This window comes from Sphaerodactylus townsendi, linkage group LG16 (assembly GCF_021028975.2).
Source record: "Sphaerodactylus townsendi isolate TG3544 linkage group LG16, MPM_Stown_v2.3, whole genome shotgun sequence".
In the NCBI taxonomy this organism is placed as follows: domain Eukaryota; kingdom Metazoa; phylum Chordata; class Lepidosauria; order Squamata; family Sphaerodactylidae; genus Sphaerodactylus; species Sphaerodactylus townsendi.
Window position 1 is genome coordinate 15,657,388 of NC_059440.1, and position 18,117 is coordinate 15,675,504.

The window sequence follows — 18,117 nt, forward strand, 5'->3', positions numbered from 1 at the left end:
CCCAGCCCCATCCCTGAAAGGTGGTTCAGAAGGATACAATGACTGATGGTATCAAAACTCACCTAAAGGTCTAGGAGAAGATGAGTTTGGTTTTAAACCTCACTTTTCTCTCCTGTAAGGAGTCTAAAACTGCTTACAAACTCCTTCCCTTCCTCTCCCCACAACAGACACCTTGTAAGGTTAAGTGGGGCTGAGAGAGTTCAGACAGAAATGTGACTAACTTAGGTCATCCAGCCGGCTTCATGTGCAGGAGTAGGGAAACAAATCCAGTTTACCAGTAAAGGGTATGCTGCTCAGGTTGAGGAGTGGGGAACCAACTCTGGTTCTTCAGATAAGAGTCCACTGCTCTTAACCACTACACCACACATGTCCATCTATGTTGCATGGATGACATGTCAACCACCAGAGCAACCAAGGTTGTTTCATTGGCCTGAAACCGAACTGGAACAGATCTAATCAAATCCACTTTGTTCAGGAATCCCTAAAGTTGTCCAGACCCTATACATTCAATCTCTTTGCTCACAAATTATACATTTGAGACTGTATGGCAGTTATTCGACTCTCCTGAATCCAGACTGGATTCCTTTAGAAGTCGACCCATGTAAAGGTGCTAAGTTCAAAATTTCAAATACTATCACCTGCAGTTTGAAGTTTTCTAGGAATAGGGTTGGTAAAGCTCTCAACCTGAAACTACAAAAACCACCTGCCATTTGGAATGGAAAATATTCAGCTTAAATGGATTGATGATCTGAGTTTACATAATGAATTTTTTTAAAGCTTGGAAAGAAACACATTACAGGTTGGAGTAACATGGTAATATTTTTGAAAACATTACATACTGTCTTAGAAAAACCAGAGAGGTTTCTCCCTCCCGAAGTACTATAACTCTGCACCCTTCACTGAAGTTGACAGGCATTGGATTCAGGGCAATAGAAAAGGAAATTATCTTTCTTGCAGTGTGTAATTATCTTGTGGCAGATACCTTGAATGACTTTAAAAGGAGATTAAAGAAATCTATGGATGTCTTCCTATGGCAATTAGCTATGATGGAAAGGAGGCAACAAAGCAGGCTTGAGAAGGCACAGAGGACAAAGCTCCCCCAGTGAAATCAGGTCACTTTTTTGACTCAGCCCTCCATCCTTCTGAGGCCAAGAAAATGAGTATCCAGCTTGCTGGGGGTAAAGTGCAAATGACCAGGGAAGGCAATAGCAAACCACCCCATTGTCATGATCGGTCCAGTTCGGTATAAGCATCTCTGGCTTATAATATCTTTTATATATACTTAAACACATTTAATATATTTTAACTGATGTATTAATTGTATTACATTTTATGACATTATTATAATCCTGCCATTATATTACGTATAATATGATCTAGGTACAAGCAAGTTTTAATATCGGTTACATATATTTAACATACTCAATATATATTTAACAGACTATTATAATTGTATTACATTTTATATTATTATAACCCTACCATTTGATTGATTATAACATGACTCAGGTATAAGCATCTCTGAGTTTTAATATCTTTTTTAGATATTTTAACTGACGTATTAATTGTATTATATTATTATAACCCTGCCAATTTTATTGATTATAATGTAACAGGTATGAGCATCTCTGAGTTTTAATATATTTTATATATGTTTAAAGCTCTCTATACTGTATTTAGTTGCAAATTTTGGCCTTGGACCATAATAATAAAGTATTCTAATTCTAAATTCCAGATAGGAACGGCAACGAAATTATATAAATATATGGAATAAATAAGGCTGAGGTAAAATGTCAAACGACCCCTCCCTTCCCCAAACCCTCCCTCCATCGGCCTCCCTGAAGCTCCCACAAGTACTCAGCTCGAGGGGTGTGAAGAGGGAGGACAGACCGGCTGGGACTGTGAGTCACGTGACGGGCTGCGCCCTCCGCGACGGCTAGGCGAGGCGATCACGTGACGGGGCCCCGGCGTTGCCTTGGCAGCGGCGGAGGCGGCGGTGATTGGGCGGCGGTGTCTGTGGGGCTTCTCTGGCCGCTGGCTGGAGGAGGAAGAGGAGGAGGTTGGCGGGGCAAGTGAAGAAGGCTGAGGCAGGGCAAGGCCCGGTAAGGCGGGCAATGGCCGGGATTTTGCCCCTGGGGAGGGGTGCTGGGGTGTTTATTTATTCATAATGAGGTAAATAGGACGCGTCCTCCGCCTCCTCTCGGTGGGACCAGCTGTGAAATACCTCTGTTTTCTATAAAGGTAATAGGGCTGTGTTACAGTCAATACAGTAGTGCTATAATAAAGGGGACGGGCCTGTGGACCATGCTAGTGTATATATTATACACACATATATTATGTATGCCTATGTATACCTACCTACCTACCTAGCTACCTACGTTTGTGTGTATATATATATGTGTGTGTATACATATATGTATGTGTATTTATATGCGTACGTATGTGTGTATATATATGTATGTATGTGTGTATGTATTATGTATATTCTGTTTGCTGTTTTTTCCCCCAGCTACATAATTCCGTTTTTCAGCCTGGCTAACATATTATGTCTAATTCGTAAACTTTGTTTCAGAGTTCTGTAATCCTAATGCTATTACTTTGCTTATCAGATGGCTATACCGTGTTGAGTGCACTGGGTTAAGTGGTGTAATCCACCTTGGGTCTTGAGAGGCCAGAGAGGTGGACTTTTATCTGGAGAACTGGGTTTGAGTCCCCCACTCCTCCATATGAGCGATGGACTCTAATCTAATGAACCAGGTTTGTTCCGCCACATGAAACCAGCTGGATGACTTGGGGCAAGTCAAATTTCTGTCTGAACTCTCTCAGTCCCACCAACCTCCCAAAGTATCTGTTGTAGGGAGAGGAAGGGAAAGAAGATGGTGAGCCCCTTTGTGACTCTTTGCGGATGAGAAGAATGGGGTATAAATCCAAACTCTTCTCTTCTTCATCTGTTTGCTGGGGTTTTTTTCCACCTATGTAATTCCATTTTTCAGCCTGGTTAACATATCATGTGTTACTAATCCTATTACTTTGCTTATCAGATGATGTACTCCCTTGAGTGTTGTATAATTCACCTGGGTGCTTGATGACAAAGGTGAAGTAGAAAGTAATGTAAAATTAATAAATACAACATATATGATTTATGACATTATGTGTATATATATAGTGCAATCCTAACAAGAGTTACTCCAGTCTAAACCCATTCAGTTATGTGCACTTAGACTGGCGTACTCTGCACAGGATTTTGCTGATTGCTGATTTTAAATGCATTTTATATAATATAGAATAATATATATAAAATGTGTAACATATGTAATGCACATATACATATTCTTTAGAAGATGTGGATCTTGCTTTTCTCATAAAGACTCAAAGGCCTACTATAACTGTGTGTATATATGTAAATCAATGCATCTATTTATCTAATGTGTGTTATATTCAGAAGTCACTAGAAGTGGAAGAGTGCATTGTCGTTAAGATGACAAAAGGTTGAATATAGCCTTCAAATTTGTTGGTCCCTTGTGTGATGCACGATATCTGTTTAGCAATGAAAAGTCCATCTGCTGCATTTTTAAAACAAAAGGCCAGTGGCACCTTAAAGACAAACAGCATTTATTTCAATATGTTACCCAGACTTTCTTTCAATTAGCTCAGGACATTCTGTTTTATTCTCACAGCAACCTGTGCAATAGGTTAGAAGAATGACCAGCCCAAGATCACTTCTTGGTTGAGTCAGGATTTGTAGCTGCCTGACTTGCTGCACTGGCTCTTTCTTTCTGGATGTATAGTAATATAATTTAACGTGAACTAGGCGTGTGCGAATAAGTGTCAATTAGAGGGTTGTTAAAGAACAGCATTGCTTTTAGTGTGGCGTTAGATCTTTCACAGCATATGAATCAAAACATACGAATTTGAGTCCGCAGGTAAATAAGTTAGTGACAGAAGGCAGCATTTGGGGGTTCTGTTTATATATTTATGACCTTTTGGCCCACTTTTCAGAAAATACAGGTCCACAGGCACCAAAATTTGATACAGAATGTTCGGTGCGAAATAGACAGCTGAACATATTGACTTCTGAGGCTTTGCTAACAGGAGTTGTAATGTTGAGCTGATATTTTAAGTTTGTTGCTGTTTTGTCAGCAATGTGTTTATTCACCCTCTTGCATTTAATAGAATTGTATTATTCATATTATAAAACTGTATTAAATACTTGTAGGTATTTTTAAACAAGCCCAGCATTTGATCTATGGTTGAAAGGTGTGACTGGTTCAAGGTCAACCAGCGGGATTCATGTTTCAGTTGCAATCCTGAGGAAGGAGCAGTTGTACCACAGCGGGTGTGTGTATGTGCGTGTGTGTGCAGCCATGGCACTGCCACCTCCTAAAAGGCTCACTGCACCATGGCTAGGAACCTGACTCAACGCTGCCTCTCCCCTAGTGAAAGTGGCATATGAAGCTCAACAGGCTGCACGGCCAATTTTGCTGGCATAAGTCCATGCTAGCAAATGGGGCATTCTGAGGCTGGAAGAAGAAGGAGGAGGAGGAAGGAGAGGAGGAGGAGAAAGAGGAGGAGGAGGAGGAGAAGAAGAAGAAGAAGAAGAAGAAGAAGAAGAAGAAGAAGAGAAGGAGGAGGAGGAGGGCTTACAATCTCCTTTCCCTTCCCACAACAAACACCCTGTGAAATAGGTGGGGCTGAGAGAGCTCCAAAGAACTGTGACTAGCCCAACTGGCATGTGTGGGAGTGCACAAGCTAATCTGGATCCCCAGATAAGCCTGCACAGCGCAAGTGGCAGAGAGGGGAATCAAACCTGGTTCTCCAGATTAGAGTGCATCTGCTCTTAACCACTGCACCACGCTGGCAGAGTTCAGGAAGCCGACTAAAGGTGCCCCTGGAACATCCCTTTGGTGTCACAGTGGGCTCCTGTGCCGGAGAAGCACTGCCATCATAGTTGCCCTGGTAATCAGGTGTTGTGGTACTGCACAGATCCCCAGCACTGGCATATGTACCCCTGCACTGGCGCAAATGCCCCTTACAACAGCACGTGCAACATTTACATCAGTGCCGGGTCATGATGCCTCCTACGTGGTTTCAACCCCCCCCCCCCTGGATTGCAATGATATTGTGTTGATTTGAGCCTGCATCTCTTTGTACTGTCACTCTGACAGCCGTACAGGATCCTGAATAACGATCCTGAGCTAAAGAGGGTGGTCAGAAAAAGAGTGAGCACCAAAGGAGGGTGTATGAGACAGAGAGGGCCACTGTGGTGTGATGGTAAAAATGTCAGACTAGCATCTGGGAAACCAGATTCACATCCCCCACGCTGCCATGGAAATTTGCTGAATGACCTTGGGCCCACCCCACAGATTCAGTCTAACATACTTCACAGGGTTGTTGTGGGATACAATAAAAGAGAGGCAGATGATACTTCGGGTCCCCATTGGGGAGAAAGTTGGGCTATAAATAAGACAAATGCAGTAAAATAATTTATTTTTAGTTATTTATCATCCATCTTGTTCATTGAAACCTAAGGTGGATTATTTTTTGCATCCAGTCAACTTGTGGGACCCCCAAAGGGGTTTCAGGGCAATGGAGGTTCAGATATGATTAGCTATTGCTTACCTCTGTGTAGAAATTCTAGACTCCCTTGGTACTTTCCATCTATGTAGTAACCAAGGCTGACTATACTTAGCTTCTGAGGTCTGGTGAGATTGGGCTGGCCCAAGCTTGATCCAGGTCAGGTTACAGAATTATAAAACAGTCTAATAAAGAACAATAAATTCGCAAAGTCAACGATACAATAAAACTGGGCTGCACGGAGCAATTTTTAACAAGCGCAGCGCAACTGGATCACGCAAAATTAGAAAACGTCCAGCAAACGATGCACTAAGTTGTTGAACTAGCACGGCATGCTTCCTTCAGGGGCACAGCCACCCTGGAAATGAGCCAGCTGGGTGCAAATATTTGAAAAACTATCCCAAACAAATAATTTTAGGAGGAGACAGGAGAGAGCCGGTGTGTGGGCTAGAATATTTTCTTCCATCCCTATATTGCTTGAGGCCTCTTGTCTGTGCCTGACCAGCAACTGAGATCTAAGGCTCTCCCGCTGGGTCCGAAGCCGAGATGACAAACAAGATCAAAGCCAGCATCTCCTGGTGCTTTCAAAGCACTTCCCCTCTCCAGAGCTCTTTGCTGGCATGAGCTGTAGCCAGAAAGCGTTTGCCAACGCAACGCCCACCGAAGAAGCCACGTAGAACTATTGAACTTAACTGAGGCTACATTGTCAAGATCGGAGCAGGTTTGGTTTCCTGGGGTAATAATTTGCAATGAAGCCATTCTGTGGCTTTTCTTCTCGCCATTGACCGGTTGGCGCCAGGTAAAATTGCCTTTTCATGTTAAGGGGGGGAGGGCATAAGGGTACTGTTGTTGACTATCACCATGATTGAAGAATGGACTTTTAAATACTCTTTCTAGGGCCAATATAAGTGTTTCGCTTTGAAAAATAATTTCTGTGGACAGCCATTGTGGTGTAGCGATTCAGGTGGCTGACTAGGGCCTGGGAAATGCAGGTTTGAATCCCCACTTGGACCAAGGAAGCTTGCTGGGTGATCTTGGGCCAGTCTCAGCCCTGACCCTGGCAAGGATTTGGATGGGAGACCTCTCAGGAATATCAGGGTTGTGATATGGAGCCAGGCAATGCCAAGTCACCTCTGAACATCTTTTGCCTGGAAAACCCTATCGGGTTGCCCCAGATCAGCTATAACTTGACGGCAAACAAACAAACCCTGAAACTTTCTCTGGAGACCATCACTTACGATGGTGACCCAAATATGATTTCAGTGTATTTTTGTTTCGTGTGATTATGCTGCAGAAGCTACGGTCAACTGTGACTTCTCTGTATATCTGTTTGCACAAACTCTCCTTATTTTGGTTACTACTATCCCTTATTCCAAAGATTTGGGACAGTTTGCAAAGAAAAAGAAAATGGCTCTAAGACTGTAGCAAAGTAAAATTAAATGGTATCCAATCCACTGACATTTCTCCAGACTTTAAACCTGGTTTCCAAAGGCTAGCCCACACAATTCCTTATTGCATTGCTCACCAAAGGTGCTCAGGTTCAGACTTGGCAGAGCCTCTAGCAGGAAGGATTTTTGGGGCTGGTGGAGGTTCTAAGAGCCGTTCCTTTTTTCACTTTTGGTGGATATCCAAGATGGTAAGGGCACAAGGTTCGAAGCAGTCTCTAGCGATGTTGGCTGGGAGCTATTTAGTGCTTTATAGGATATCCTAGAAGTTTCACAGTCTGTTCCCCAAAGACACCAGTGGGCTGTTCATGGGGTTATCGAGGTGTGTTCTTTGAAAATAGTAGGTGTGGTCTGATAAGTGGCACGCTCATCTTCTGTTAATGGAGCCCCACTAACACCATGGAGTGACTTGCATGGGTGCAGTTCCAGCATTAGCCCATAATAGGCAACCAGAAAAAGATCCCTGTCTACTAAGCTTCTCTCAGGTGCGAGCCATTCAGAGACAAGCCATTTAGCCATCAGTCTGTGTGTGGGTAGCCACTCCTGTATTCAGGGCCACTTACCAGAGAGCCAGTGTGGTGTAGTGGTTAAGAGCAGGTGGATTCTAATCTGGAGAACTGGGTTTGATTCTCCACCCCTCCAGCTGAGTGGCAGAAGCTGATCTGGTGAACCAGATGTGTTTCCACACTCCTAGATTCCTGCTGGGTGACCTTGGGCTAATCCAGGGGTAGGGAACCTGCGGCTCTCCAGATGTTCAGAAACTACAATTCCCATCAGCCTCTGTCAGCATGGCCAATTGGCCATGCTGGTAGGGGCTGATGGGAATTGTAGTTCCTGAACATCTGGAGAGCCGCAGGTTCCCTACCCCTGGGCTAATCACAGTTCTCTCAGGACTCTCTCAGCCCCACCTACCTCACCAGGTGTATGTTGTGGGGAGCGGAAGGGAAAGGAGCTTGTAAGCCACCTGGAGTCTCCTTACAGGAAAGGTGAGATATAATTCCAAACTTTTCTTCTTCTCCTTACGATGTTGTCACGAAGGTGGTTTGATCCACACGCAGACAGTAAAATAAACACTCATGCCTCTTTGTAACATCACATATGCAGCACCCCTAGTATAAATATGTGCTAGTAACTGGGAGAGCCTGGTAATATATTTTGGACTTGACTGTGTGGTTGTTTTGGAATTCTGCTTGGTTGAACCACTCATATTCCTGTCCTGACAAAGTTCTGCCCAACAAGGAATGATACATGGCATGAAAGAGAGAACTTTTTGCTTCTCCTTGCATAATCGTAAGAGCACCCAATTAAATTGTTTGGCAGTAGATTGTAGGATTGTCACAATGAAGCCCTCTGTTACACAGCGCATGCAAATTGTGGAAGTCGCTATCACAAGACACTGTGATGGATGCTCATTTAGAGGGCTTTAAAAAGGAACTAGATGCATCCACAGATTGTATGTCAACATTTCAGAGGCAGTTTACTCTTGAACGCTGGCTGCTGCAAGAAGCGGTAAAATGGAGATGCTGCTAACGTCCATGTTCTTCTTGTGGACTTCCAAAGGGCATCTGGTTGGTCACTGTGGGAATCAGGACACTGATCAAGCAGGATACTTCTTATTTTCTTAATCTGGGGCCCGAGAACAGTTTTGAATGAAACTATTGTGCATGGCTGCCCGTGACAAGGGCAGTAGCACCCACCTAAGTTAACAGTGCAACGCTTGCAACCGGTATTGTGGGTTTTCTGCTAACAGTGCAACGCTTGCCACCAATATTGTGGGTTTTCTGCATGAACCACGTTTCATAAATGCTTCCCCTGCTTCCTTCCCCAGGTTTGCCTTCAGACTTTGTCACTGTTGAGAAAGAGAGATATTATTGCACGGATAGGGTACTTTTCATGCAAAACTGTGAGGCTGATGAGTGAAATTTTGTCTACTTCCTCTACGTATGTGTGTGTGTGTGTGTGTGTGTGTGTGTGTGTATGTATAAATTTTACAGTAATAACTATGTTGTTCTGTCCTAGCAAAAATAAACAGGACTCTTGTGGTACAGTCACCCCTTGGGTTTCGTCGCCTTCGGTTTTTGCTGGTTTCGGGTTTTGCCGGTCGCTCCTGGCTGTTTTTTTTTTACCTTGGGTTTCGCTGGTCGTCTCGGGCTTTATTTACACAAACGGCGTAAATTTAGGACTCTTGTGGTAGCCGTTTGCGTAAATTTGCTACATTGTTTGCATAGCGCGTGTGCATACGGAGTAGCCTCGGGTTTCGCCGGTTTCGGGTTTTGCTGAGCGTCGCTGGACGGATTACCGGCGAAACCCGAGTTATTTTAGAGGCCAACAACAATTATTCCATCATTAGCTTTCATGAACTTCTACAGATGCAACAGGTGGATTTTCGCTATGCAGTCAGCTTATGTTGGGGTACTGACTCCATAGTGAGAATCCACTCGTTCCATATAAAAAAGGTGGGTTTTAGTTGATGAAATTAGTACGGTATTTATTTGCTTTTAGTCCACTTATCAGTGAAGTGTTCCCAAGGAGCCAGCCTGGTGTTGTGCTTAGAGTGTCAGATTAGGATCTGGGAGACCCAGGTTCGAATCTCCATTCTGCCCTGGAAGTTTGCAGGGCGACCTTGGGCCCTTCATACACTCTCAGCCAAGCGTAGCTCACTGGACTGTTTTGAGGCTAAAACGGAGGAGAAGAGGATAATGTCAGCTGCTAGAAGAAGAAGAGGAAGAGTAGTAGTAGTAGTAGTATGGATTTATGCCCCACCTTTCTCTCCTGTAAGGAGACTCGAGGTGGCCTACAAGCTCCTTTCCCTTCCTCTCCCCACAACAGACACCTTGTGAGGTCGACGGGGCTTAGAGAGTTCAGAGAGAACTGTGACTGGCCCAAGGCCACCCAGCAGGAATGTAGGGCTCATTCCACACATGCAGAATAATGCGCTTTCAAACTGCTTTCAGTGCTCTTTGAAGCTGTGCGGAATAGTAAAATCCACTTGCAGACAGTTGTTAAAGCGGTTTGAAAACACATTTTTTTCATGTGCGGAAGGGGCCTAGGAGTGTGGAAACACATCTGGTTCACCAGATAAGCCTCCGCCACTCAGGTGGAGGAGTGAGGAATCAAACCAGGTTCTCCAGATTAGAAACCACCTGCTCTTAACCATTATACCACATGGCTAAATAAATAAAATAAAGAGCAATAGGAAAGAACGATGAAAGAACAGTCCTAAAACCAGTACAACAATATGGAATAAATAAAAAGCAAGGGATAACCACCATGAACTGCAGCTGCAAACAATAACTGTAGATGTAACTGGTGGATTGGCATGGGCTGCCTGAGGTGGCCAGGAAGCACCTGCACATCTATCATTCTGCAAACCACATGAAACAGTTGTTCAGGGTGGCATTTTTTTAGTCCTATTCCCCAGTCATTTCAGCCTCAGATCGGGCAGGTAACATGTGTCAAATTCCTTCATGACAGCATGGAATGGCAAGGAGAATGAATTCTGCAATCACAACCCTAGGTGTTTTACAAGTGTGTGCTCTCTTTCTCTCTCATTCTGGGAGTTCTCCTGAACACTGTGCCCTCAAAACTAAGGTGTGTAAATAGTGCTTTTTCATGTTCAGCCACGTTTGCATATCTCCTAGGTGTAGCTCTGGCAGAAACAGAGTGTTTTTGGCATGGATGAATGGTTGAGGAACAATAAAAAGAAGAGAAGGTACTGGGTGAGGTGGTGGCTCAGTGGCAGAGCCCTTTCTTTGCCTTCTGCAGGTCTCAGATTCAGGCCCCGGCATTTGTATAAGGATCTGAGCAGAGCGCTAAGACTTGGAGGATGGTTTTCGGGTCTCTCCTAGGTTAGAGAGAGAGAGAGCTTGAAGGCATTCGTTGCAGCAGGATCGGCCATGTTACTTCTGTCCTTCAGCATTCTGAAAAAAATATTGCCCGTTTACTGTCCTGGTTTCTAGTTCTTTGGCTGGTTTGGATTAACAGTATGTAGTTTTGTTTAGAATGGCTCTTCTCAGCAGGTCTGGGGTAAGATATTTGGGGAGCTGGAGTGCAAAATCCAAATGGCCCACTCTCAGGAACATGAGGCATAATCCGTTAGGAAGTTCTCCTGGGCAAGCTTAATGGAAATGAAGGGGAGCTGGCATCTTTTTCAATGCCGCTCACTCGGTAGGACTTCCTGATGGAATCTGTCATGGGCCAGATCTGTCCACCATTCTGCTCCTAATTGCAGTTAAAATGTGAACGTACCAAAGTACCTTGTATGAAGGGTCTTCTACATGGTCTTAGACAGAGGGTGGTTTTTACTTGAAGAAGAAGAAGAAGAGTTGGATTTATATCGCCCCTTTCTCTCCTATAGGAGACTCAAAGGGGCTTACAGACTCCTTTCCCTTCCTCCCTCACAACAAACACCTTGTGGGGTAGGTGGGGCTGAGAGAGCTCAGAAGAACTGTGACCAGCCCAAGGTCACCCAGCTGGCGTGTGTTGGAGTGCACAGGCTAATCTGAATTCCCCACCCAAGCCTCCACAGCTCAGGCGGCAGAGCGGGGAATCAAACCCGGTTCCTCCAGATTAGAGTACATCTGCTCTTAACCACTATGCCACTGCTGCTCCCCACCTGCCTGTATTCCTTCAAGTGGAAACCCTAAGAGTTCCCAAAGATCTCTTTCCTGATCCAGCTGTCTCCACTTTCCCTCCAGGAAGGCCCATCTCTGCTCCACAAATACAAAATGTTAGTTTTGGGCAAACAAATCCTTTTTTAATTTTTTGCATCTCATAACGCAAGCTACGCTGTAAGCAAGATGCAACGCTAAGAAATCCACAAAGTATGTAATATTGCCATAATTAAAGACAGGGCCCCATTTTATTCTGCACTTGCTCATCCAGTCTGCTGTTATTCCGACAAAGAGAGGATTGCCAGTTAGTGATAAATAACATTCTGAGAATCTGACTTCCCTTCCCATAGATGTTTATATAGTGTTAATTTTGGCAGACAGATTCTGTGCTGCAGGACACAAATATTGATGGGTGGGATAAAGCTGGGCTGGATTGTTTCTCCTAAAAGCTGGCTTTTCTTAAAACATCCCTGCAGCTTGTCATTCATCATGAGCACCGAGTTGAATGTCCCCCCGGACCCGCCCGCCTCTGCCTGCTGTACGGAGCCTGCTGCCAAAGGCATGGACTACCGGGATTGGGTCCGTCGCAGCTACCTGGAGCTGGTTACTTCCAATCACCATTCCGTCCAGGCTCTCTCCTGGCGGAAACTGTACCTGAGTCGAGCCAAACTGAAAGCTTCCAGCAGGACCTCTGCGTTGCTCTCTGGATTTGCCATGGTAGGTTCTTCAGTTGCTTGCTTTCGAAGCTGACGTGGCTTTGTGGCCTGTTTCTCTTAATGGGGGCGTTTATCATTCTACGGAGCAGGAAGTTGCACAAGATCCCAGATCCCATTTAATGGGTGCTGGTTGGGAGCTAGATTCTTAGACATCTGAGTTGACCCAGGTTTGGAGGCATTCTGAAACAGCAGCATAAAGCACCAAATTTGCAGGCAGCATGCCAGACCCTCCTATGCATAAGGACAGGGGCAGAATTTAGATCTTGTTTTGAGTCGAGTTAACACCTGAAAGACCAAAAAGGTTTATGGGGTCTAAGCTTTCAAGAGTCAAAAGCTCCCTTCATCAGATCTGAGCTGCTACTGGAATCTCCTTCTGAAGACCAGCATGGCCACTGTCTGAAACAGAACGTTAAGGGGACTGTGCATCTTTCCAGCGCTGCTGGGCACATCACCCCAAAATGTAAACCATTTACCTGTGATCCCCTGCAGCTTTCCCAGCCTATCTCTGGAAGAGCTTCAGAAGTTTTAGCAGCCACAGTTTATTAGCATGTGACTGCCAGAACACTGCCAGGAAAGGGACCATCTGCGAGACATTCCAAGAAACCACAGAACATGAATTTCCCCAATTTGTTTGGACAAGAAGCAAGAGTCTGCCTCAATCTTACACCCGTATCAGATTGGAAATAGGTAGCCAGAAGACCTGTTTGTGGCAGGAGGGAGTCTTTGAGATGTGCTGAGATAAGGATGAGGAACTGTGTCTGTTCAAGGAGTCACTGGGGCAGTGTGTTCCAGGCTACTGCTGCCAACTGGCATATTTTACTAACCCGATTAGCGAGAACGGCAAACCTTTTGATGGTGGAGGGCAGACCCAGATAGTTTCCTGCACTTCAGCATGGTGATCCTTTCCAAAATAATCTCCACCAGGAACGTATTTCCATGTTGATTTGTCTACTGAGGCTGCCTTGCGTTCTGCAGGAAATGTCGGTAAGCAGTCTAGGTAGCTCACGCAGGGTAATGGCCTGGCTGGCTTGAAGCCTAGCCATAACCGTGCATGCATCCTTGAGCTCACTTCATCACAGGCCTACCGCATCACGTTGCAAGGAAAAATATGAAGCGGCAGTAGACACACTCCTTCCAAGGGAGAGAAGGTCTCAGGCCCAATGCCTGCCATTTGCTGTAGTTAGAAACTCTGCAGTCTCATGTCTTCACTCAACTAGGTGCTCAGTCAATTAACAAATGGGGGAGGGAGCCTATGTATGTGGGGTCTCAGGAAACTGCAAGGGTTTTGTTCGTTTTGTTTTTGTTTTAAGGCTGAAATTCTGCTTCATGAACAGAAAGAAATTTGTCCGAGGCAGGCAAACCCTTGGGCAGCCGCAAGTCTCCCATTCCTTATATCCTGATTGTTCATCTTGGCTGAAATCTCAAACGCCGCTTCAGAGTGTTTTCAAAGCAGTGGGTGTGATTCTCACTCCCTCCATCACACGCACACAAACACACATTTTTTTTAACTGAAGGCTTTTGAACTGGGATTTATTGATACCTGTATGTTTTCGCGAACTATTGTCCAAACAACTTTTGGGGGAGAATTTTGTGCGGGAAAACTGCACGGAAAGAAAGAACTAGAAAGCCTTCTCCCTCTACATTGGTCTTCTCAGCCACTCCTAAATCACAGGCCGTGTATGCATTCATCTGTCTAACCAAAAAAAAAAAAGATCTGGAAAAGAATGTCAGAACTTAATGTGATGTTCTGCCTGATAGCGTGGGTTGAAGCTTTGTTTCTCACCCATTTTATTTATTTTAATTTTATTATATTTATACCCCACCCAATTCCTGGCTGGAGCTGGGGTCAGGGTGGCTTTCAAGAACAGGCTAAAACCAATACAAGCGTAGGTTAAACAAATAGGCACTACAATGTAAGTACAAAACTAAAACAATTATATTCCTGCTTCTTAAAATCAAATACAGATGGCCCCATTAGTAACCCCCAAGCCTACTACTTCTCTGCTATTCATTAGTTATTTATTAAGGGAAGAGGGAGAGACAGTGGGGGAGACAGAATGGTCTAACAAAAATTAAGATGATGCCGATGGTAACAATTTAACACCTGTTGTCAGTACTGGTGTGGGTAGCCAGCTACTACAGATGGAATACTCACTCATGGAATGGCCTCAACCAAAAGCCCGGTAGGAACATCTCTGTCTTATGGGCCCTGTGGAACTGGTCATGGCCCCACAGGCCCCTGGTGTCAGCTGACAGAGTTCCACCAGGCTGGAGCCAGGGCCAAAAAAGCCCTGGCTCTGGTTGAGGCCAACCAGATGTCCTTAGGGTCAGGGACCACCAGCAGATTTCCGTCAGTTGACCAAAGTATCCCCCACGGGTGATCTGGAGCATGGTCCTGCATTAGCAGTTCTAGCAAATGTGTGTTTCAGGGAGCTGAGCAAATATTCAGCAGGTGGTGTCGATGCTTTTCAGGTGGCCATGGTTGAAGTCCAGTTGGAGATGCAGTACCAATACCCTCAGATGCTGCTGATCGCCTTCAGCGCCTGCACCACCGTTTTGGTTGCCGTCCACCTCTTCGCCCTCCTGATCAGCACCTGCATCCTGCCCAACGTGGAAGCCGTAAGTAACATCCACAACCTGAACTCCATCAGCGAGTCCCCCCACGAGCGCATGCATCCTTACATCGAGTTGGCGTGGGGCTTCTCTACCGTCTTGGGGATCCTCCTCTTCCTCGCCGAGGTTGTCCTTCTCTGCTGGATCAAATTCCTGCCGGTGGACTCCGTTTTGAAAAACGACACTGCCGTCCAAAAGCCGAGCAGCCACACGGGCTGGCAGGCGGCCCTCATCTCCACCATGATCATGGTCCCTGTGGGGATTATCTTTGTCATCTTCACCATCCATTTCTACCGGTCGCTCGTCCGTCACAAGACTGAACGTCACAACCGGGAGATTGAAGAACTTCACAAACTGAAAGTGCAGCTGGATGGGCACGACAGGGGACTGCAGGTCGTGTGACGGACGGGCCGTCTGCCTGTTTGGCTGGCTGCTCTGCAGAGGTTTTTCTTAACAAGAATGAATGAAAACAGATGCTGAGGGCCCCTCAGGGCCTATAACTCTCGGTCAACTATCACCTCTGATGGCTTTTCATAGGGCTGAACGGTCCACCTTCTCGGGGCTTTTATGTCTGCGAACAACACTGCCAAATTACTAAAGCTGAAGAGGTCATCTGCAGACGGGCTTGGCCTTTTGATTTCCAAATTGTTAAAACTGATTAGGCTGTCCTTTGCAACTGATTTTATTTGTCAAGTAGAGTGGGTGGGTTGGTGGAAGAGAGAGAACTGGGGAGGGACCTGATGCTATCCAGAGCTGACACACTGGCAGCGAGTTCACACATGTTTTTAGAGATAAATTGTCCAACAGGAGTAAGTGAATTCGTCCTGTGGAAATCTGCCAAAACCTCATGAAATGTAGTCTCTCGACATCTTTTATAAAGGGGTTCACTGGAATAACGATGGGGAAGAGCATTATAGCAGTTTGTGCAAGCTCGTCCTTCTTGGGTTCGTTTTGTTTCTGTGCTTGTTCCATGCAGCTTCTATAAGAGCAGCCCTTCCTGGCCTATTGAGCTTTTCATCAAGAAGGGAAAGAACATCTTGGCGTCAAGAAGCTCTCGTGTCATTGGCTATTCAGAGCTTCAGCGTATCCTTGGAAAGGCTGGAGACAGCCTAGTTAGAAAAAGAGGAAAGGATTTCAAGGAAGGATGTGTAGAATTTTACTAGAAAAAGACTTGCTTTCAGGCCTGACAATCAAAGCCTTATGGACTAGCAAGGAAAGCATCTAGAATGGGCATGCCCTGATTACGTGGGCAGCCCTGTAGCATGGTGCACAGCATTGTAGAAGATTTGACCAAGGAACTCCTCATTGGATGAGCTGGTATCATTCAGCTGAAAACAGCTACTGCTGCCTGTTCCTGTTTTCTCCCCCACCCCCCAAATTATTACTGACCACGAAAAAGGAAGGAAAAGTGATGGGGTGTGGAAAGGGTTTTGGGAGGTCCTTTCTCTCAGCATTCTGACAGGTTTGACACAGGATTACATTATTATCATTGTCTGCATAGTGCTTGTGTGCTCTCAGAAGGCAATTAAGCTCGCTGAAATAAGGATGACGCGGATTCATCCATAGACAAAGAAGTTACTTCTGTTGTCACATGATCAATGAACCTATGGTGTTAAGATGGCAAAACTGAACCTGGAGAAATTAGATTCCAAGGCAGCAATCCTGTGTAAACTTGCTTGGAAGGAAGCCCCTTTGAATGCAACGCAACGAATTTCCAAGTAAGCCCATGCTGGGTTGGGCATCATGGCAGATTCCTGCCTTGCCAAATGTTATGCCATCTTATCCTGCATCTCAGATCTTTGCATGTCCTCAGAATGCTGTTTAGTACAGAGGTGAGGATAACTGTATGGTACATTAAAAGTTTATGGTCTACATGGTCACTGTCCTTCCTAAAAAAAATCCTTTAGTGTCTGCAGAACAGGGTTATTGAAAAAGATATTCAGTGCTTACCTTTTTCACTGGACACTGTTGCCAAATTTTTTTTAACCAGATTGTTAACTTCATGATGACAATATATACCTAGTGGTTCTCCCTCATACCTGCATTCCCATGCCTGCAGGAGACTGCTAGTTCTAGTATAACGCGTAAGTATATAGTATTTACGATGCATATGAGTTGTGAAATCCTCCTAAACTGCCAATTATTAAATACCTCTAAGCTATTATTGTGGTGCTTTTTCCCCCCAAGGAAAACATTACTTTCTTTAAACAGCATTCAAATCAGCCGCTTAAGGAAAAAGGAGGTAAGTCTAGGGCTGTTTGTGCACCGCCCTCAATCACAGATCCAGTACGGATTAGTGAGATCTTTTGAAAGCTCCAGTAATGCAGTTGGCGGGTGCGGCGCATATGTGACAATGCAAGAACACAACGTTCTGCAGTCACGAGCTGGAGCCGCAGCAAATTGTCTCCGGGAACTCGAGTGGCACAGCTAGTGCTTGACACACCCGTGGCAAGAGCGACGGATACCTTCCCAGTGCCTCTTTCAATTCCTCCAGAGTTCCTCCAGAGTCTATAGGGAAGGGCCAAAACCCACTGCCAGTCAAGAGCAGAAATGTATTCAGTTGTCTGACCCAGTTGCTTTTTATGTTTGTAGCTTCTCCCACCCCAGTCTGCATCTAACAGAACTGGAGGTGGTATCTGCACAGCTGGGAGTGGTACTGACACAGGGTCCTTGGGGCGGGGGGGATCAAACCAGTTTTTAGAGGTAATTTATTGAAGGGAAAGGGCATGTAGACAGAACTGGGAAGGCACAAGGTCTGTAAACAAACATTTTGGTAGGTTGAACAGTTTAAATTCATAATATACATGGGAGTTCTAACTCTGAGGAGGAGGACATCTTGAATCTTGGGTGTTTCCCATCAGCTGTTCAAGGAGGCAGGACTAAACTAATCCCTTCCTATCTTCCTCCTTGCCCATGGCCTACGTTGTGCATGTGCATAAAGTGCCATCAAGTTGCAGCCGACTTACGGCAAGCCCAGCAAGGGGCTTCTGAGACGCAGAGGTGGTTTGCCAGTGCCTTCCTCTGCATGGTATTTCTTGGTGGTCTCCCTTCCAAGAACTGATCCTGCTTAACTTTTGAGAACTGACAAGATTGGGTTACATCAGGGGTAGGGAACCTGCGGCTCTCCAGATGTTCAGGAACTACAATTCCCATCAG

At 45.2% G+C, this 18,117-nt stretch overlaps 1 protein-coding gene across 3 annotated transcripts; it reads left to right on the top strand.

The window, feature by feature from the left end:
- The first annotated feature begins 1,990 nt into the window (after positions 1 to 1,990).
- On the top strand, positions 1,991 to 18,021 carry ORAI2 (ORAI calcium release-activated calcium modulator 2). Of its 3 annotated transcripts, none has more exons than XM_048519458.1 (3): positions 1,991 to 2,102; positions 12,109 to 12,349; positions 14,821 to 18,021. In XM_048519458.1, exons 2-3 carry the CDS (start codon positions 12,122 to 12,124, stop codon positions 15,361 to 15,363), a joined length of 771 nt encoding a protein of 256 aa, XP_048375415.1. In that variant the 5' UTR covers positions 1,991 to 2,102; positions 12,109 to 12,121; the 3' UTR covers positions 15,364 to 18,021. The 3 variants fall into 3 exon arrangements, with proteins under 3 accessions (XP_048375415.1, XP_048375416.1, XP_048375414.1); XM_048519457.1 differs by lacking the exon at positions 1,991 to 2,102 and adding an exon at positions 2,119 to 2,241; XM_048519459.1 differs by lacking the exon at positions 12,109 to 12,349 and having other exon boundaries at positions 2,040 to 2,102.
- Positions 18,022 to 18,117: the final 96 nt, after the last annotated feature.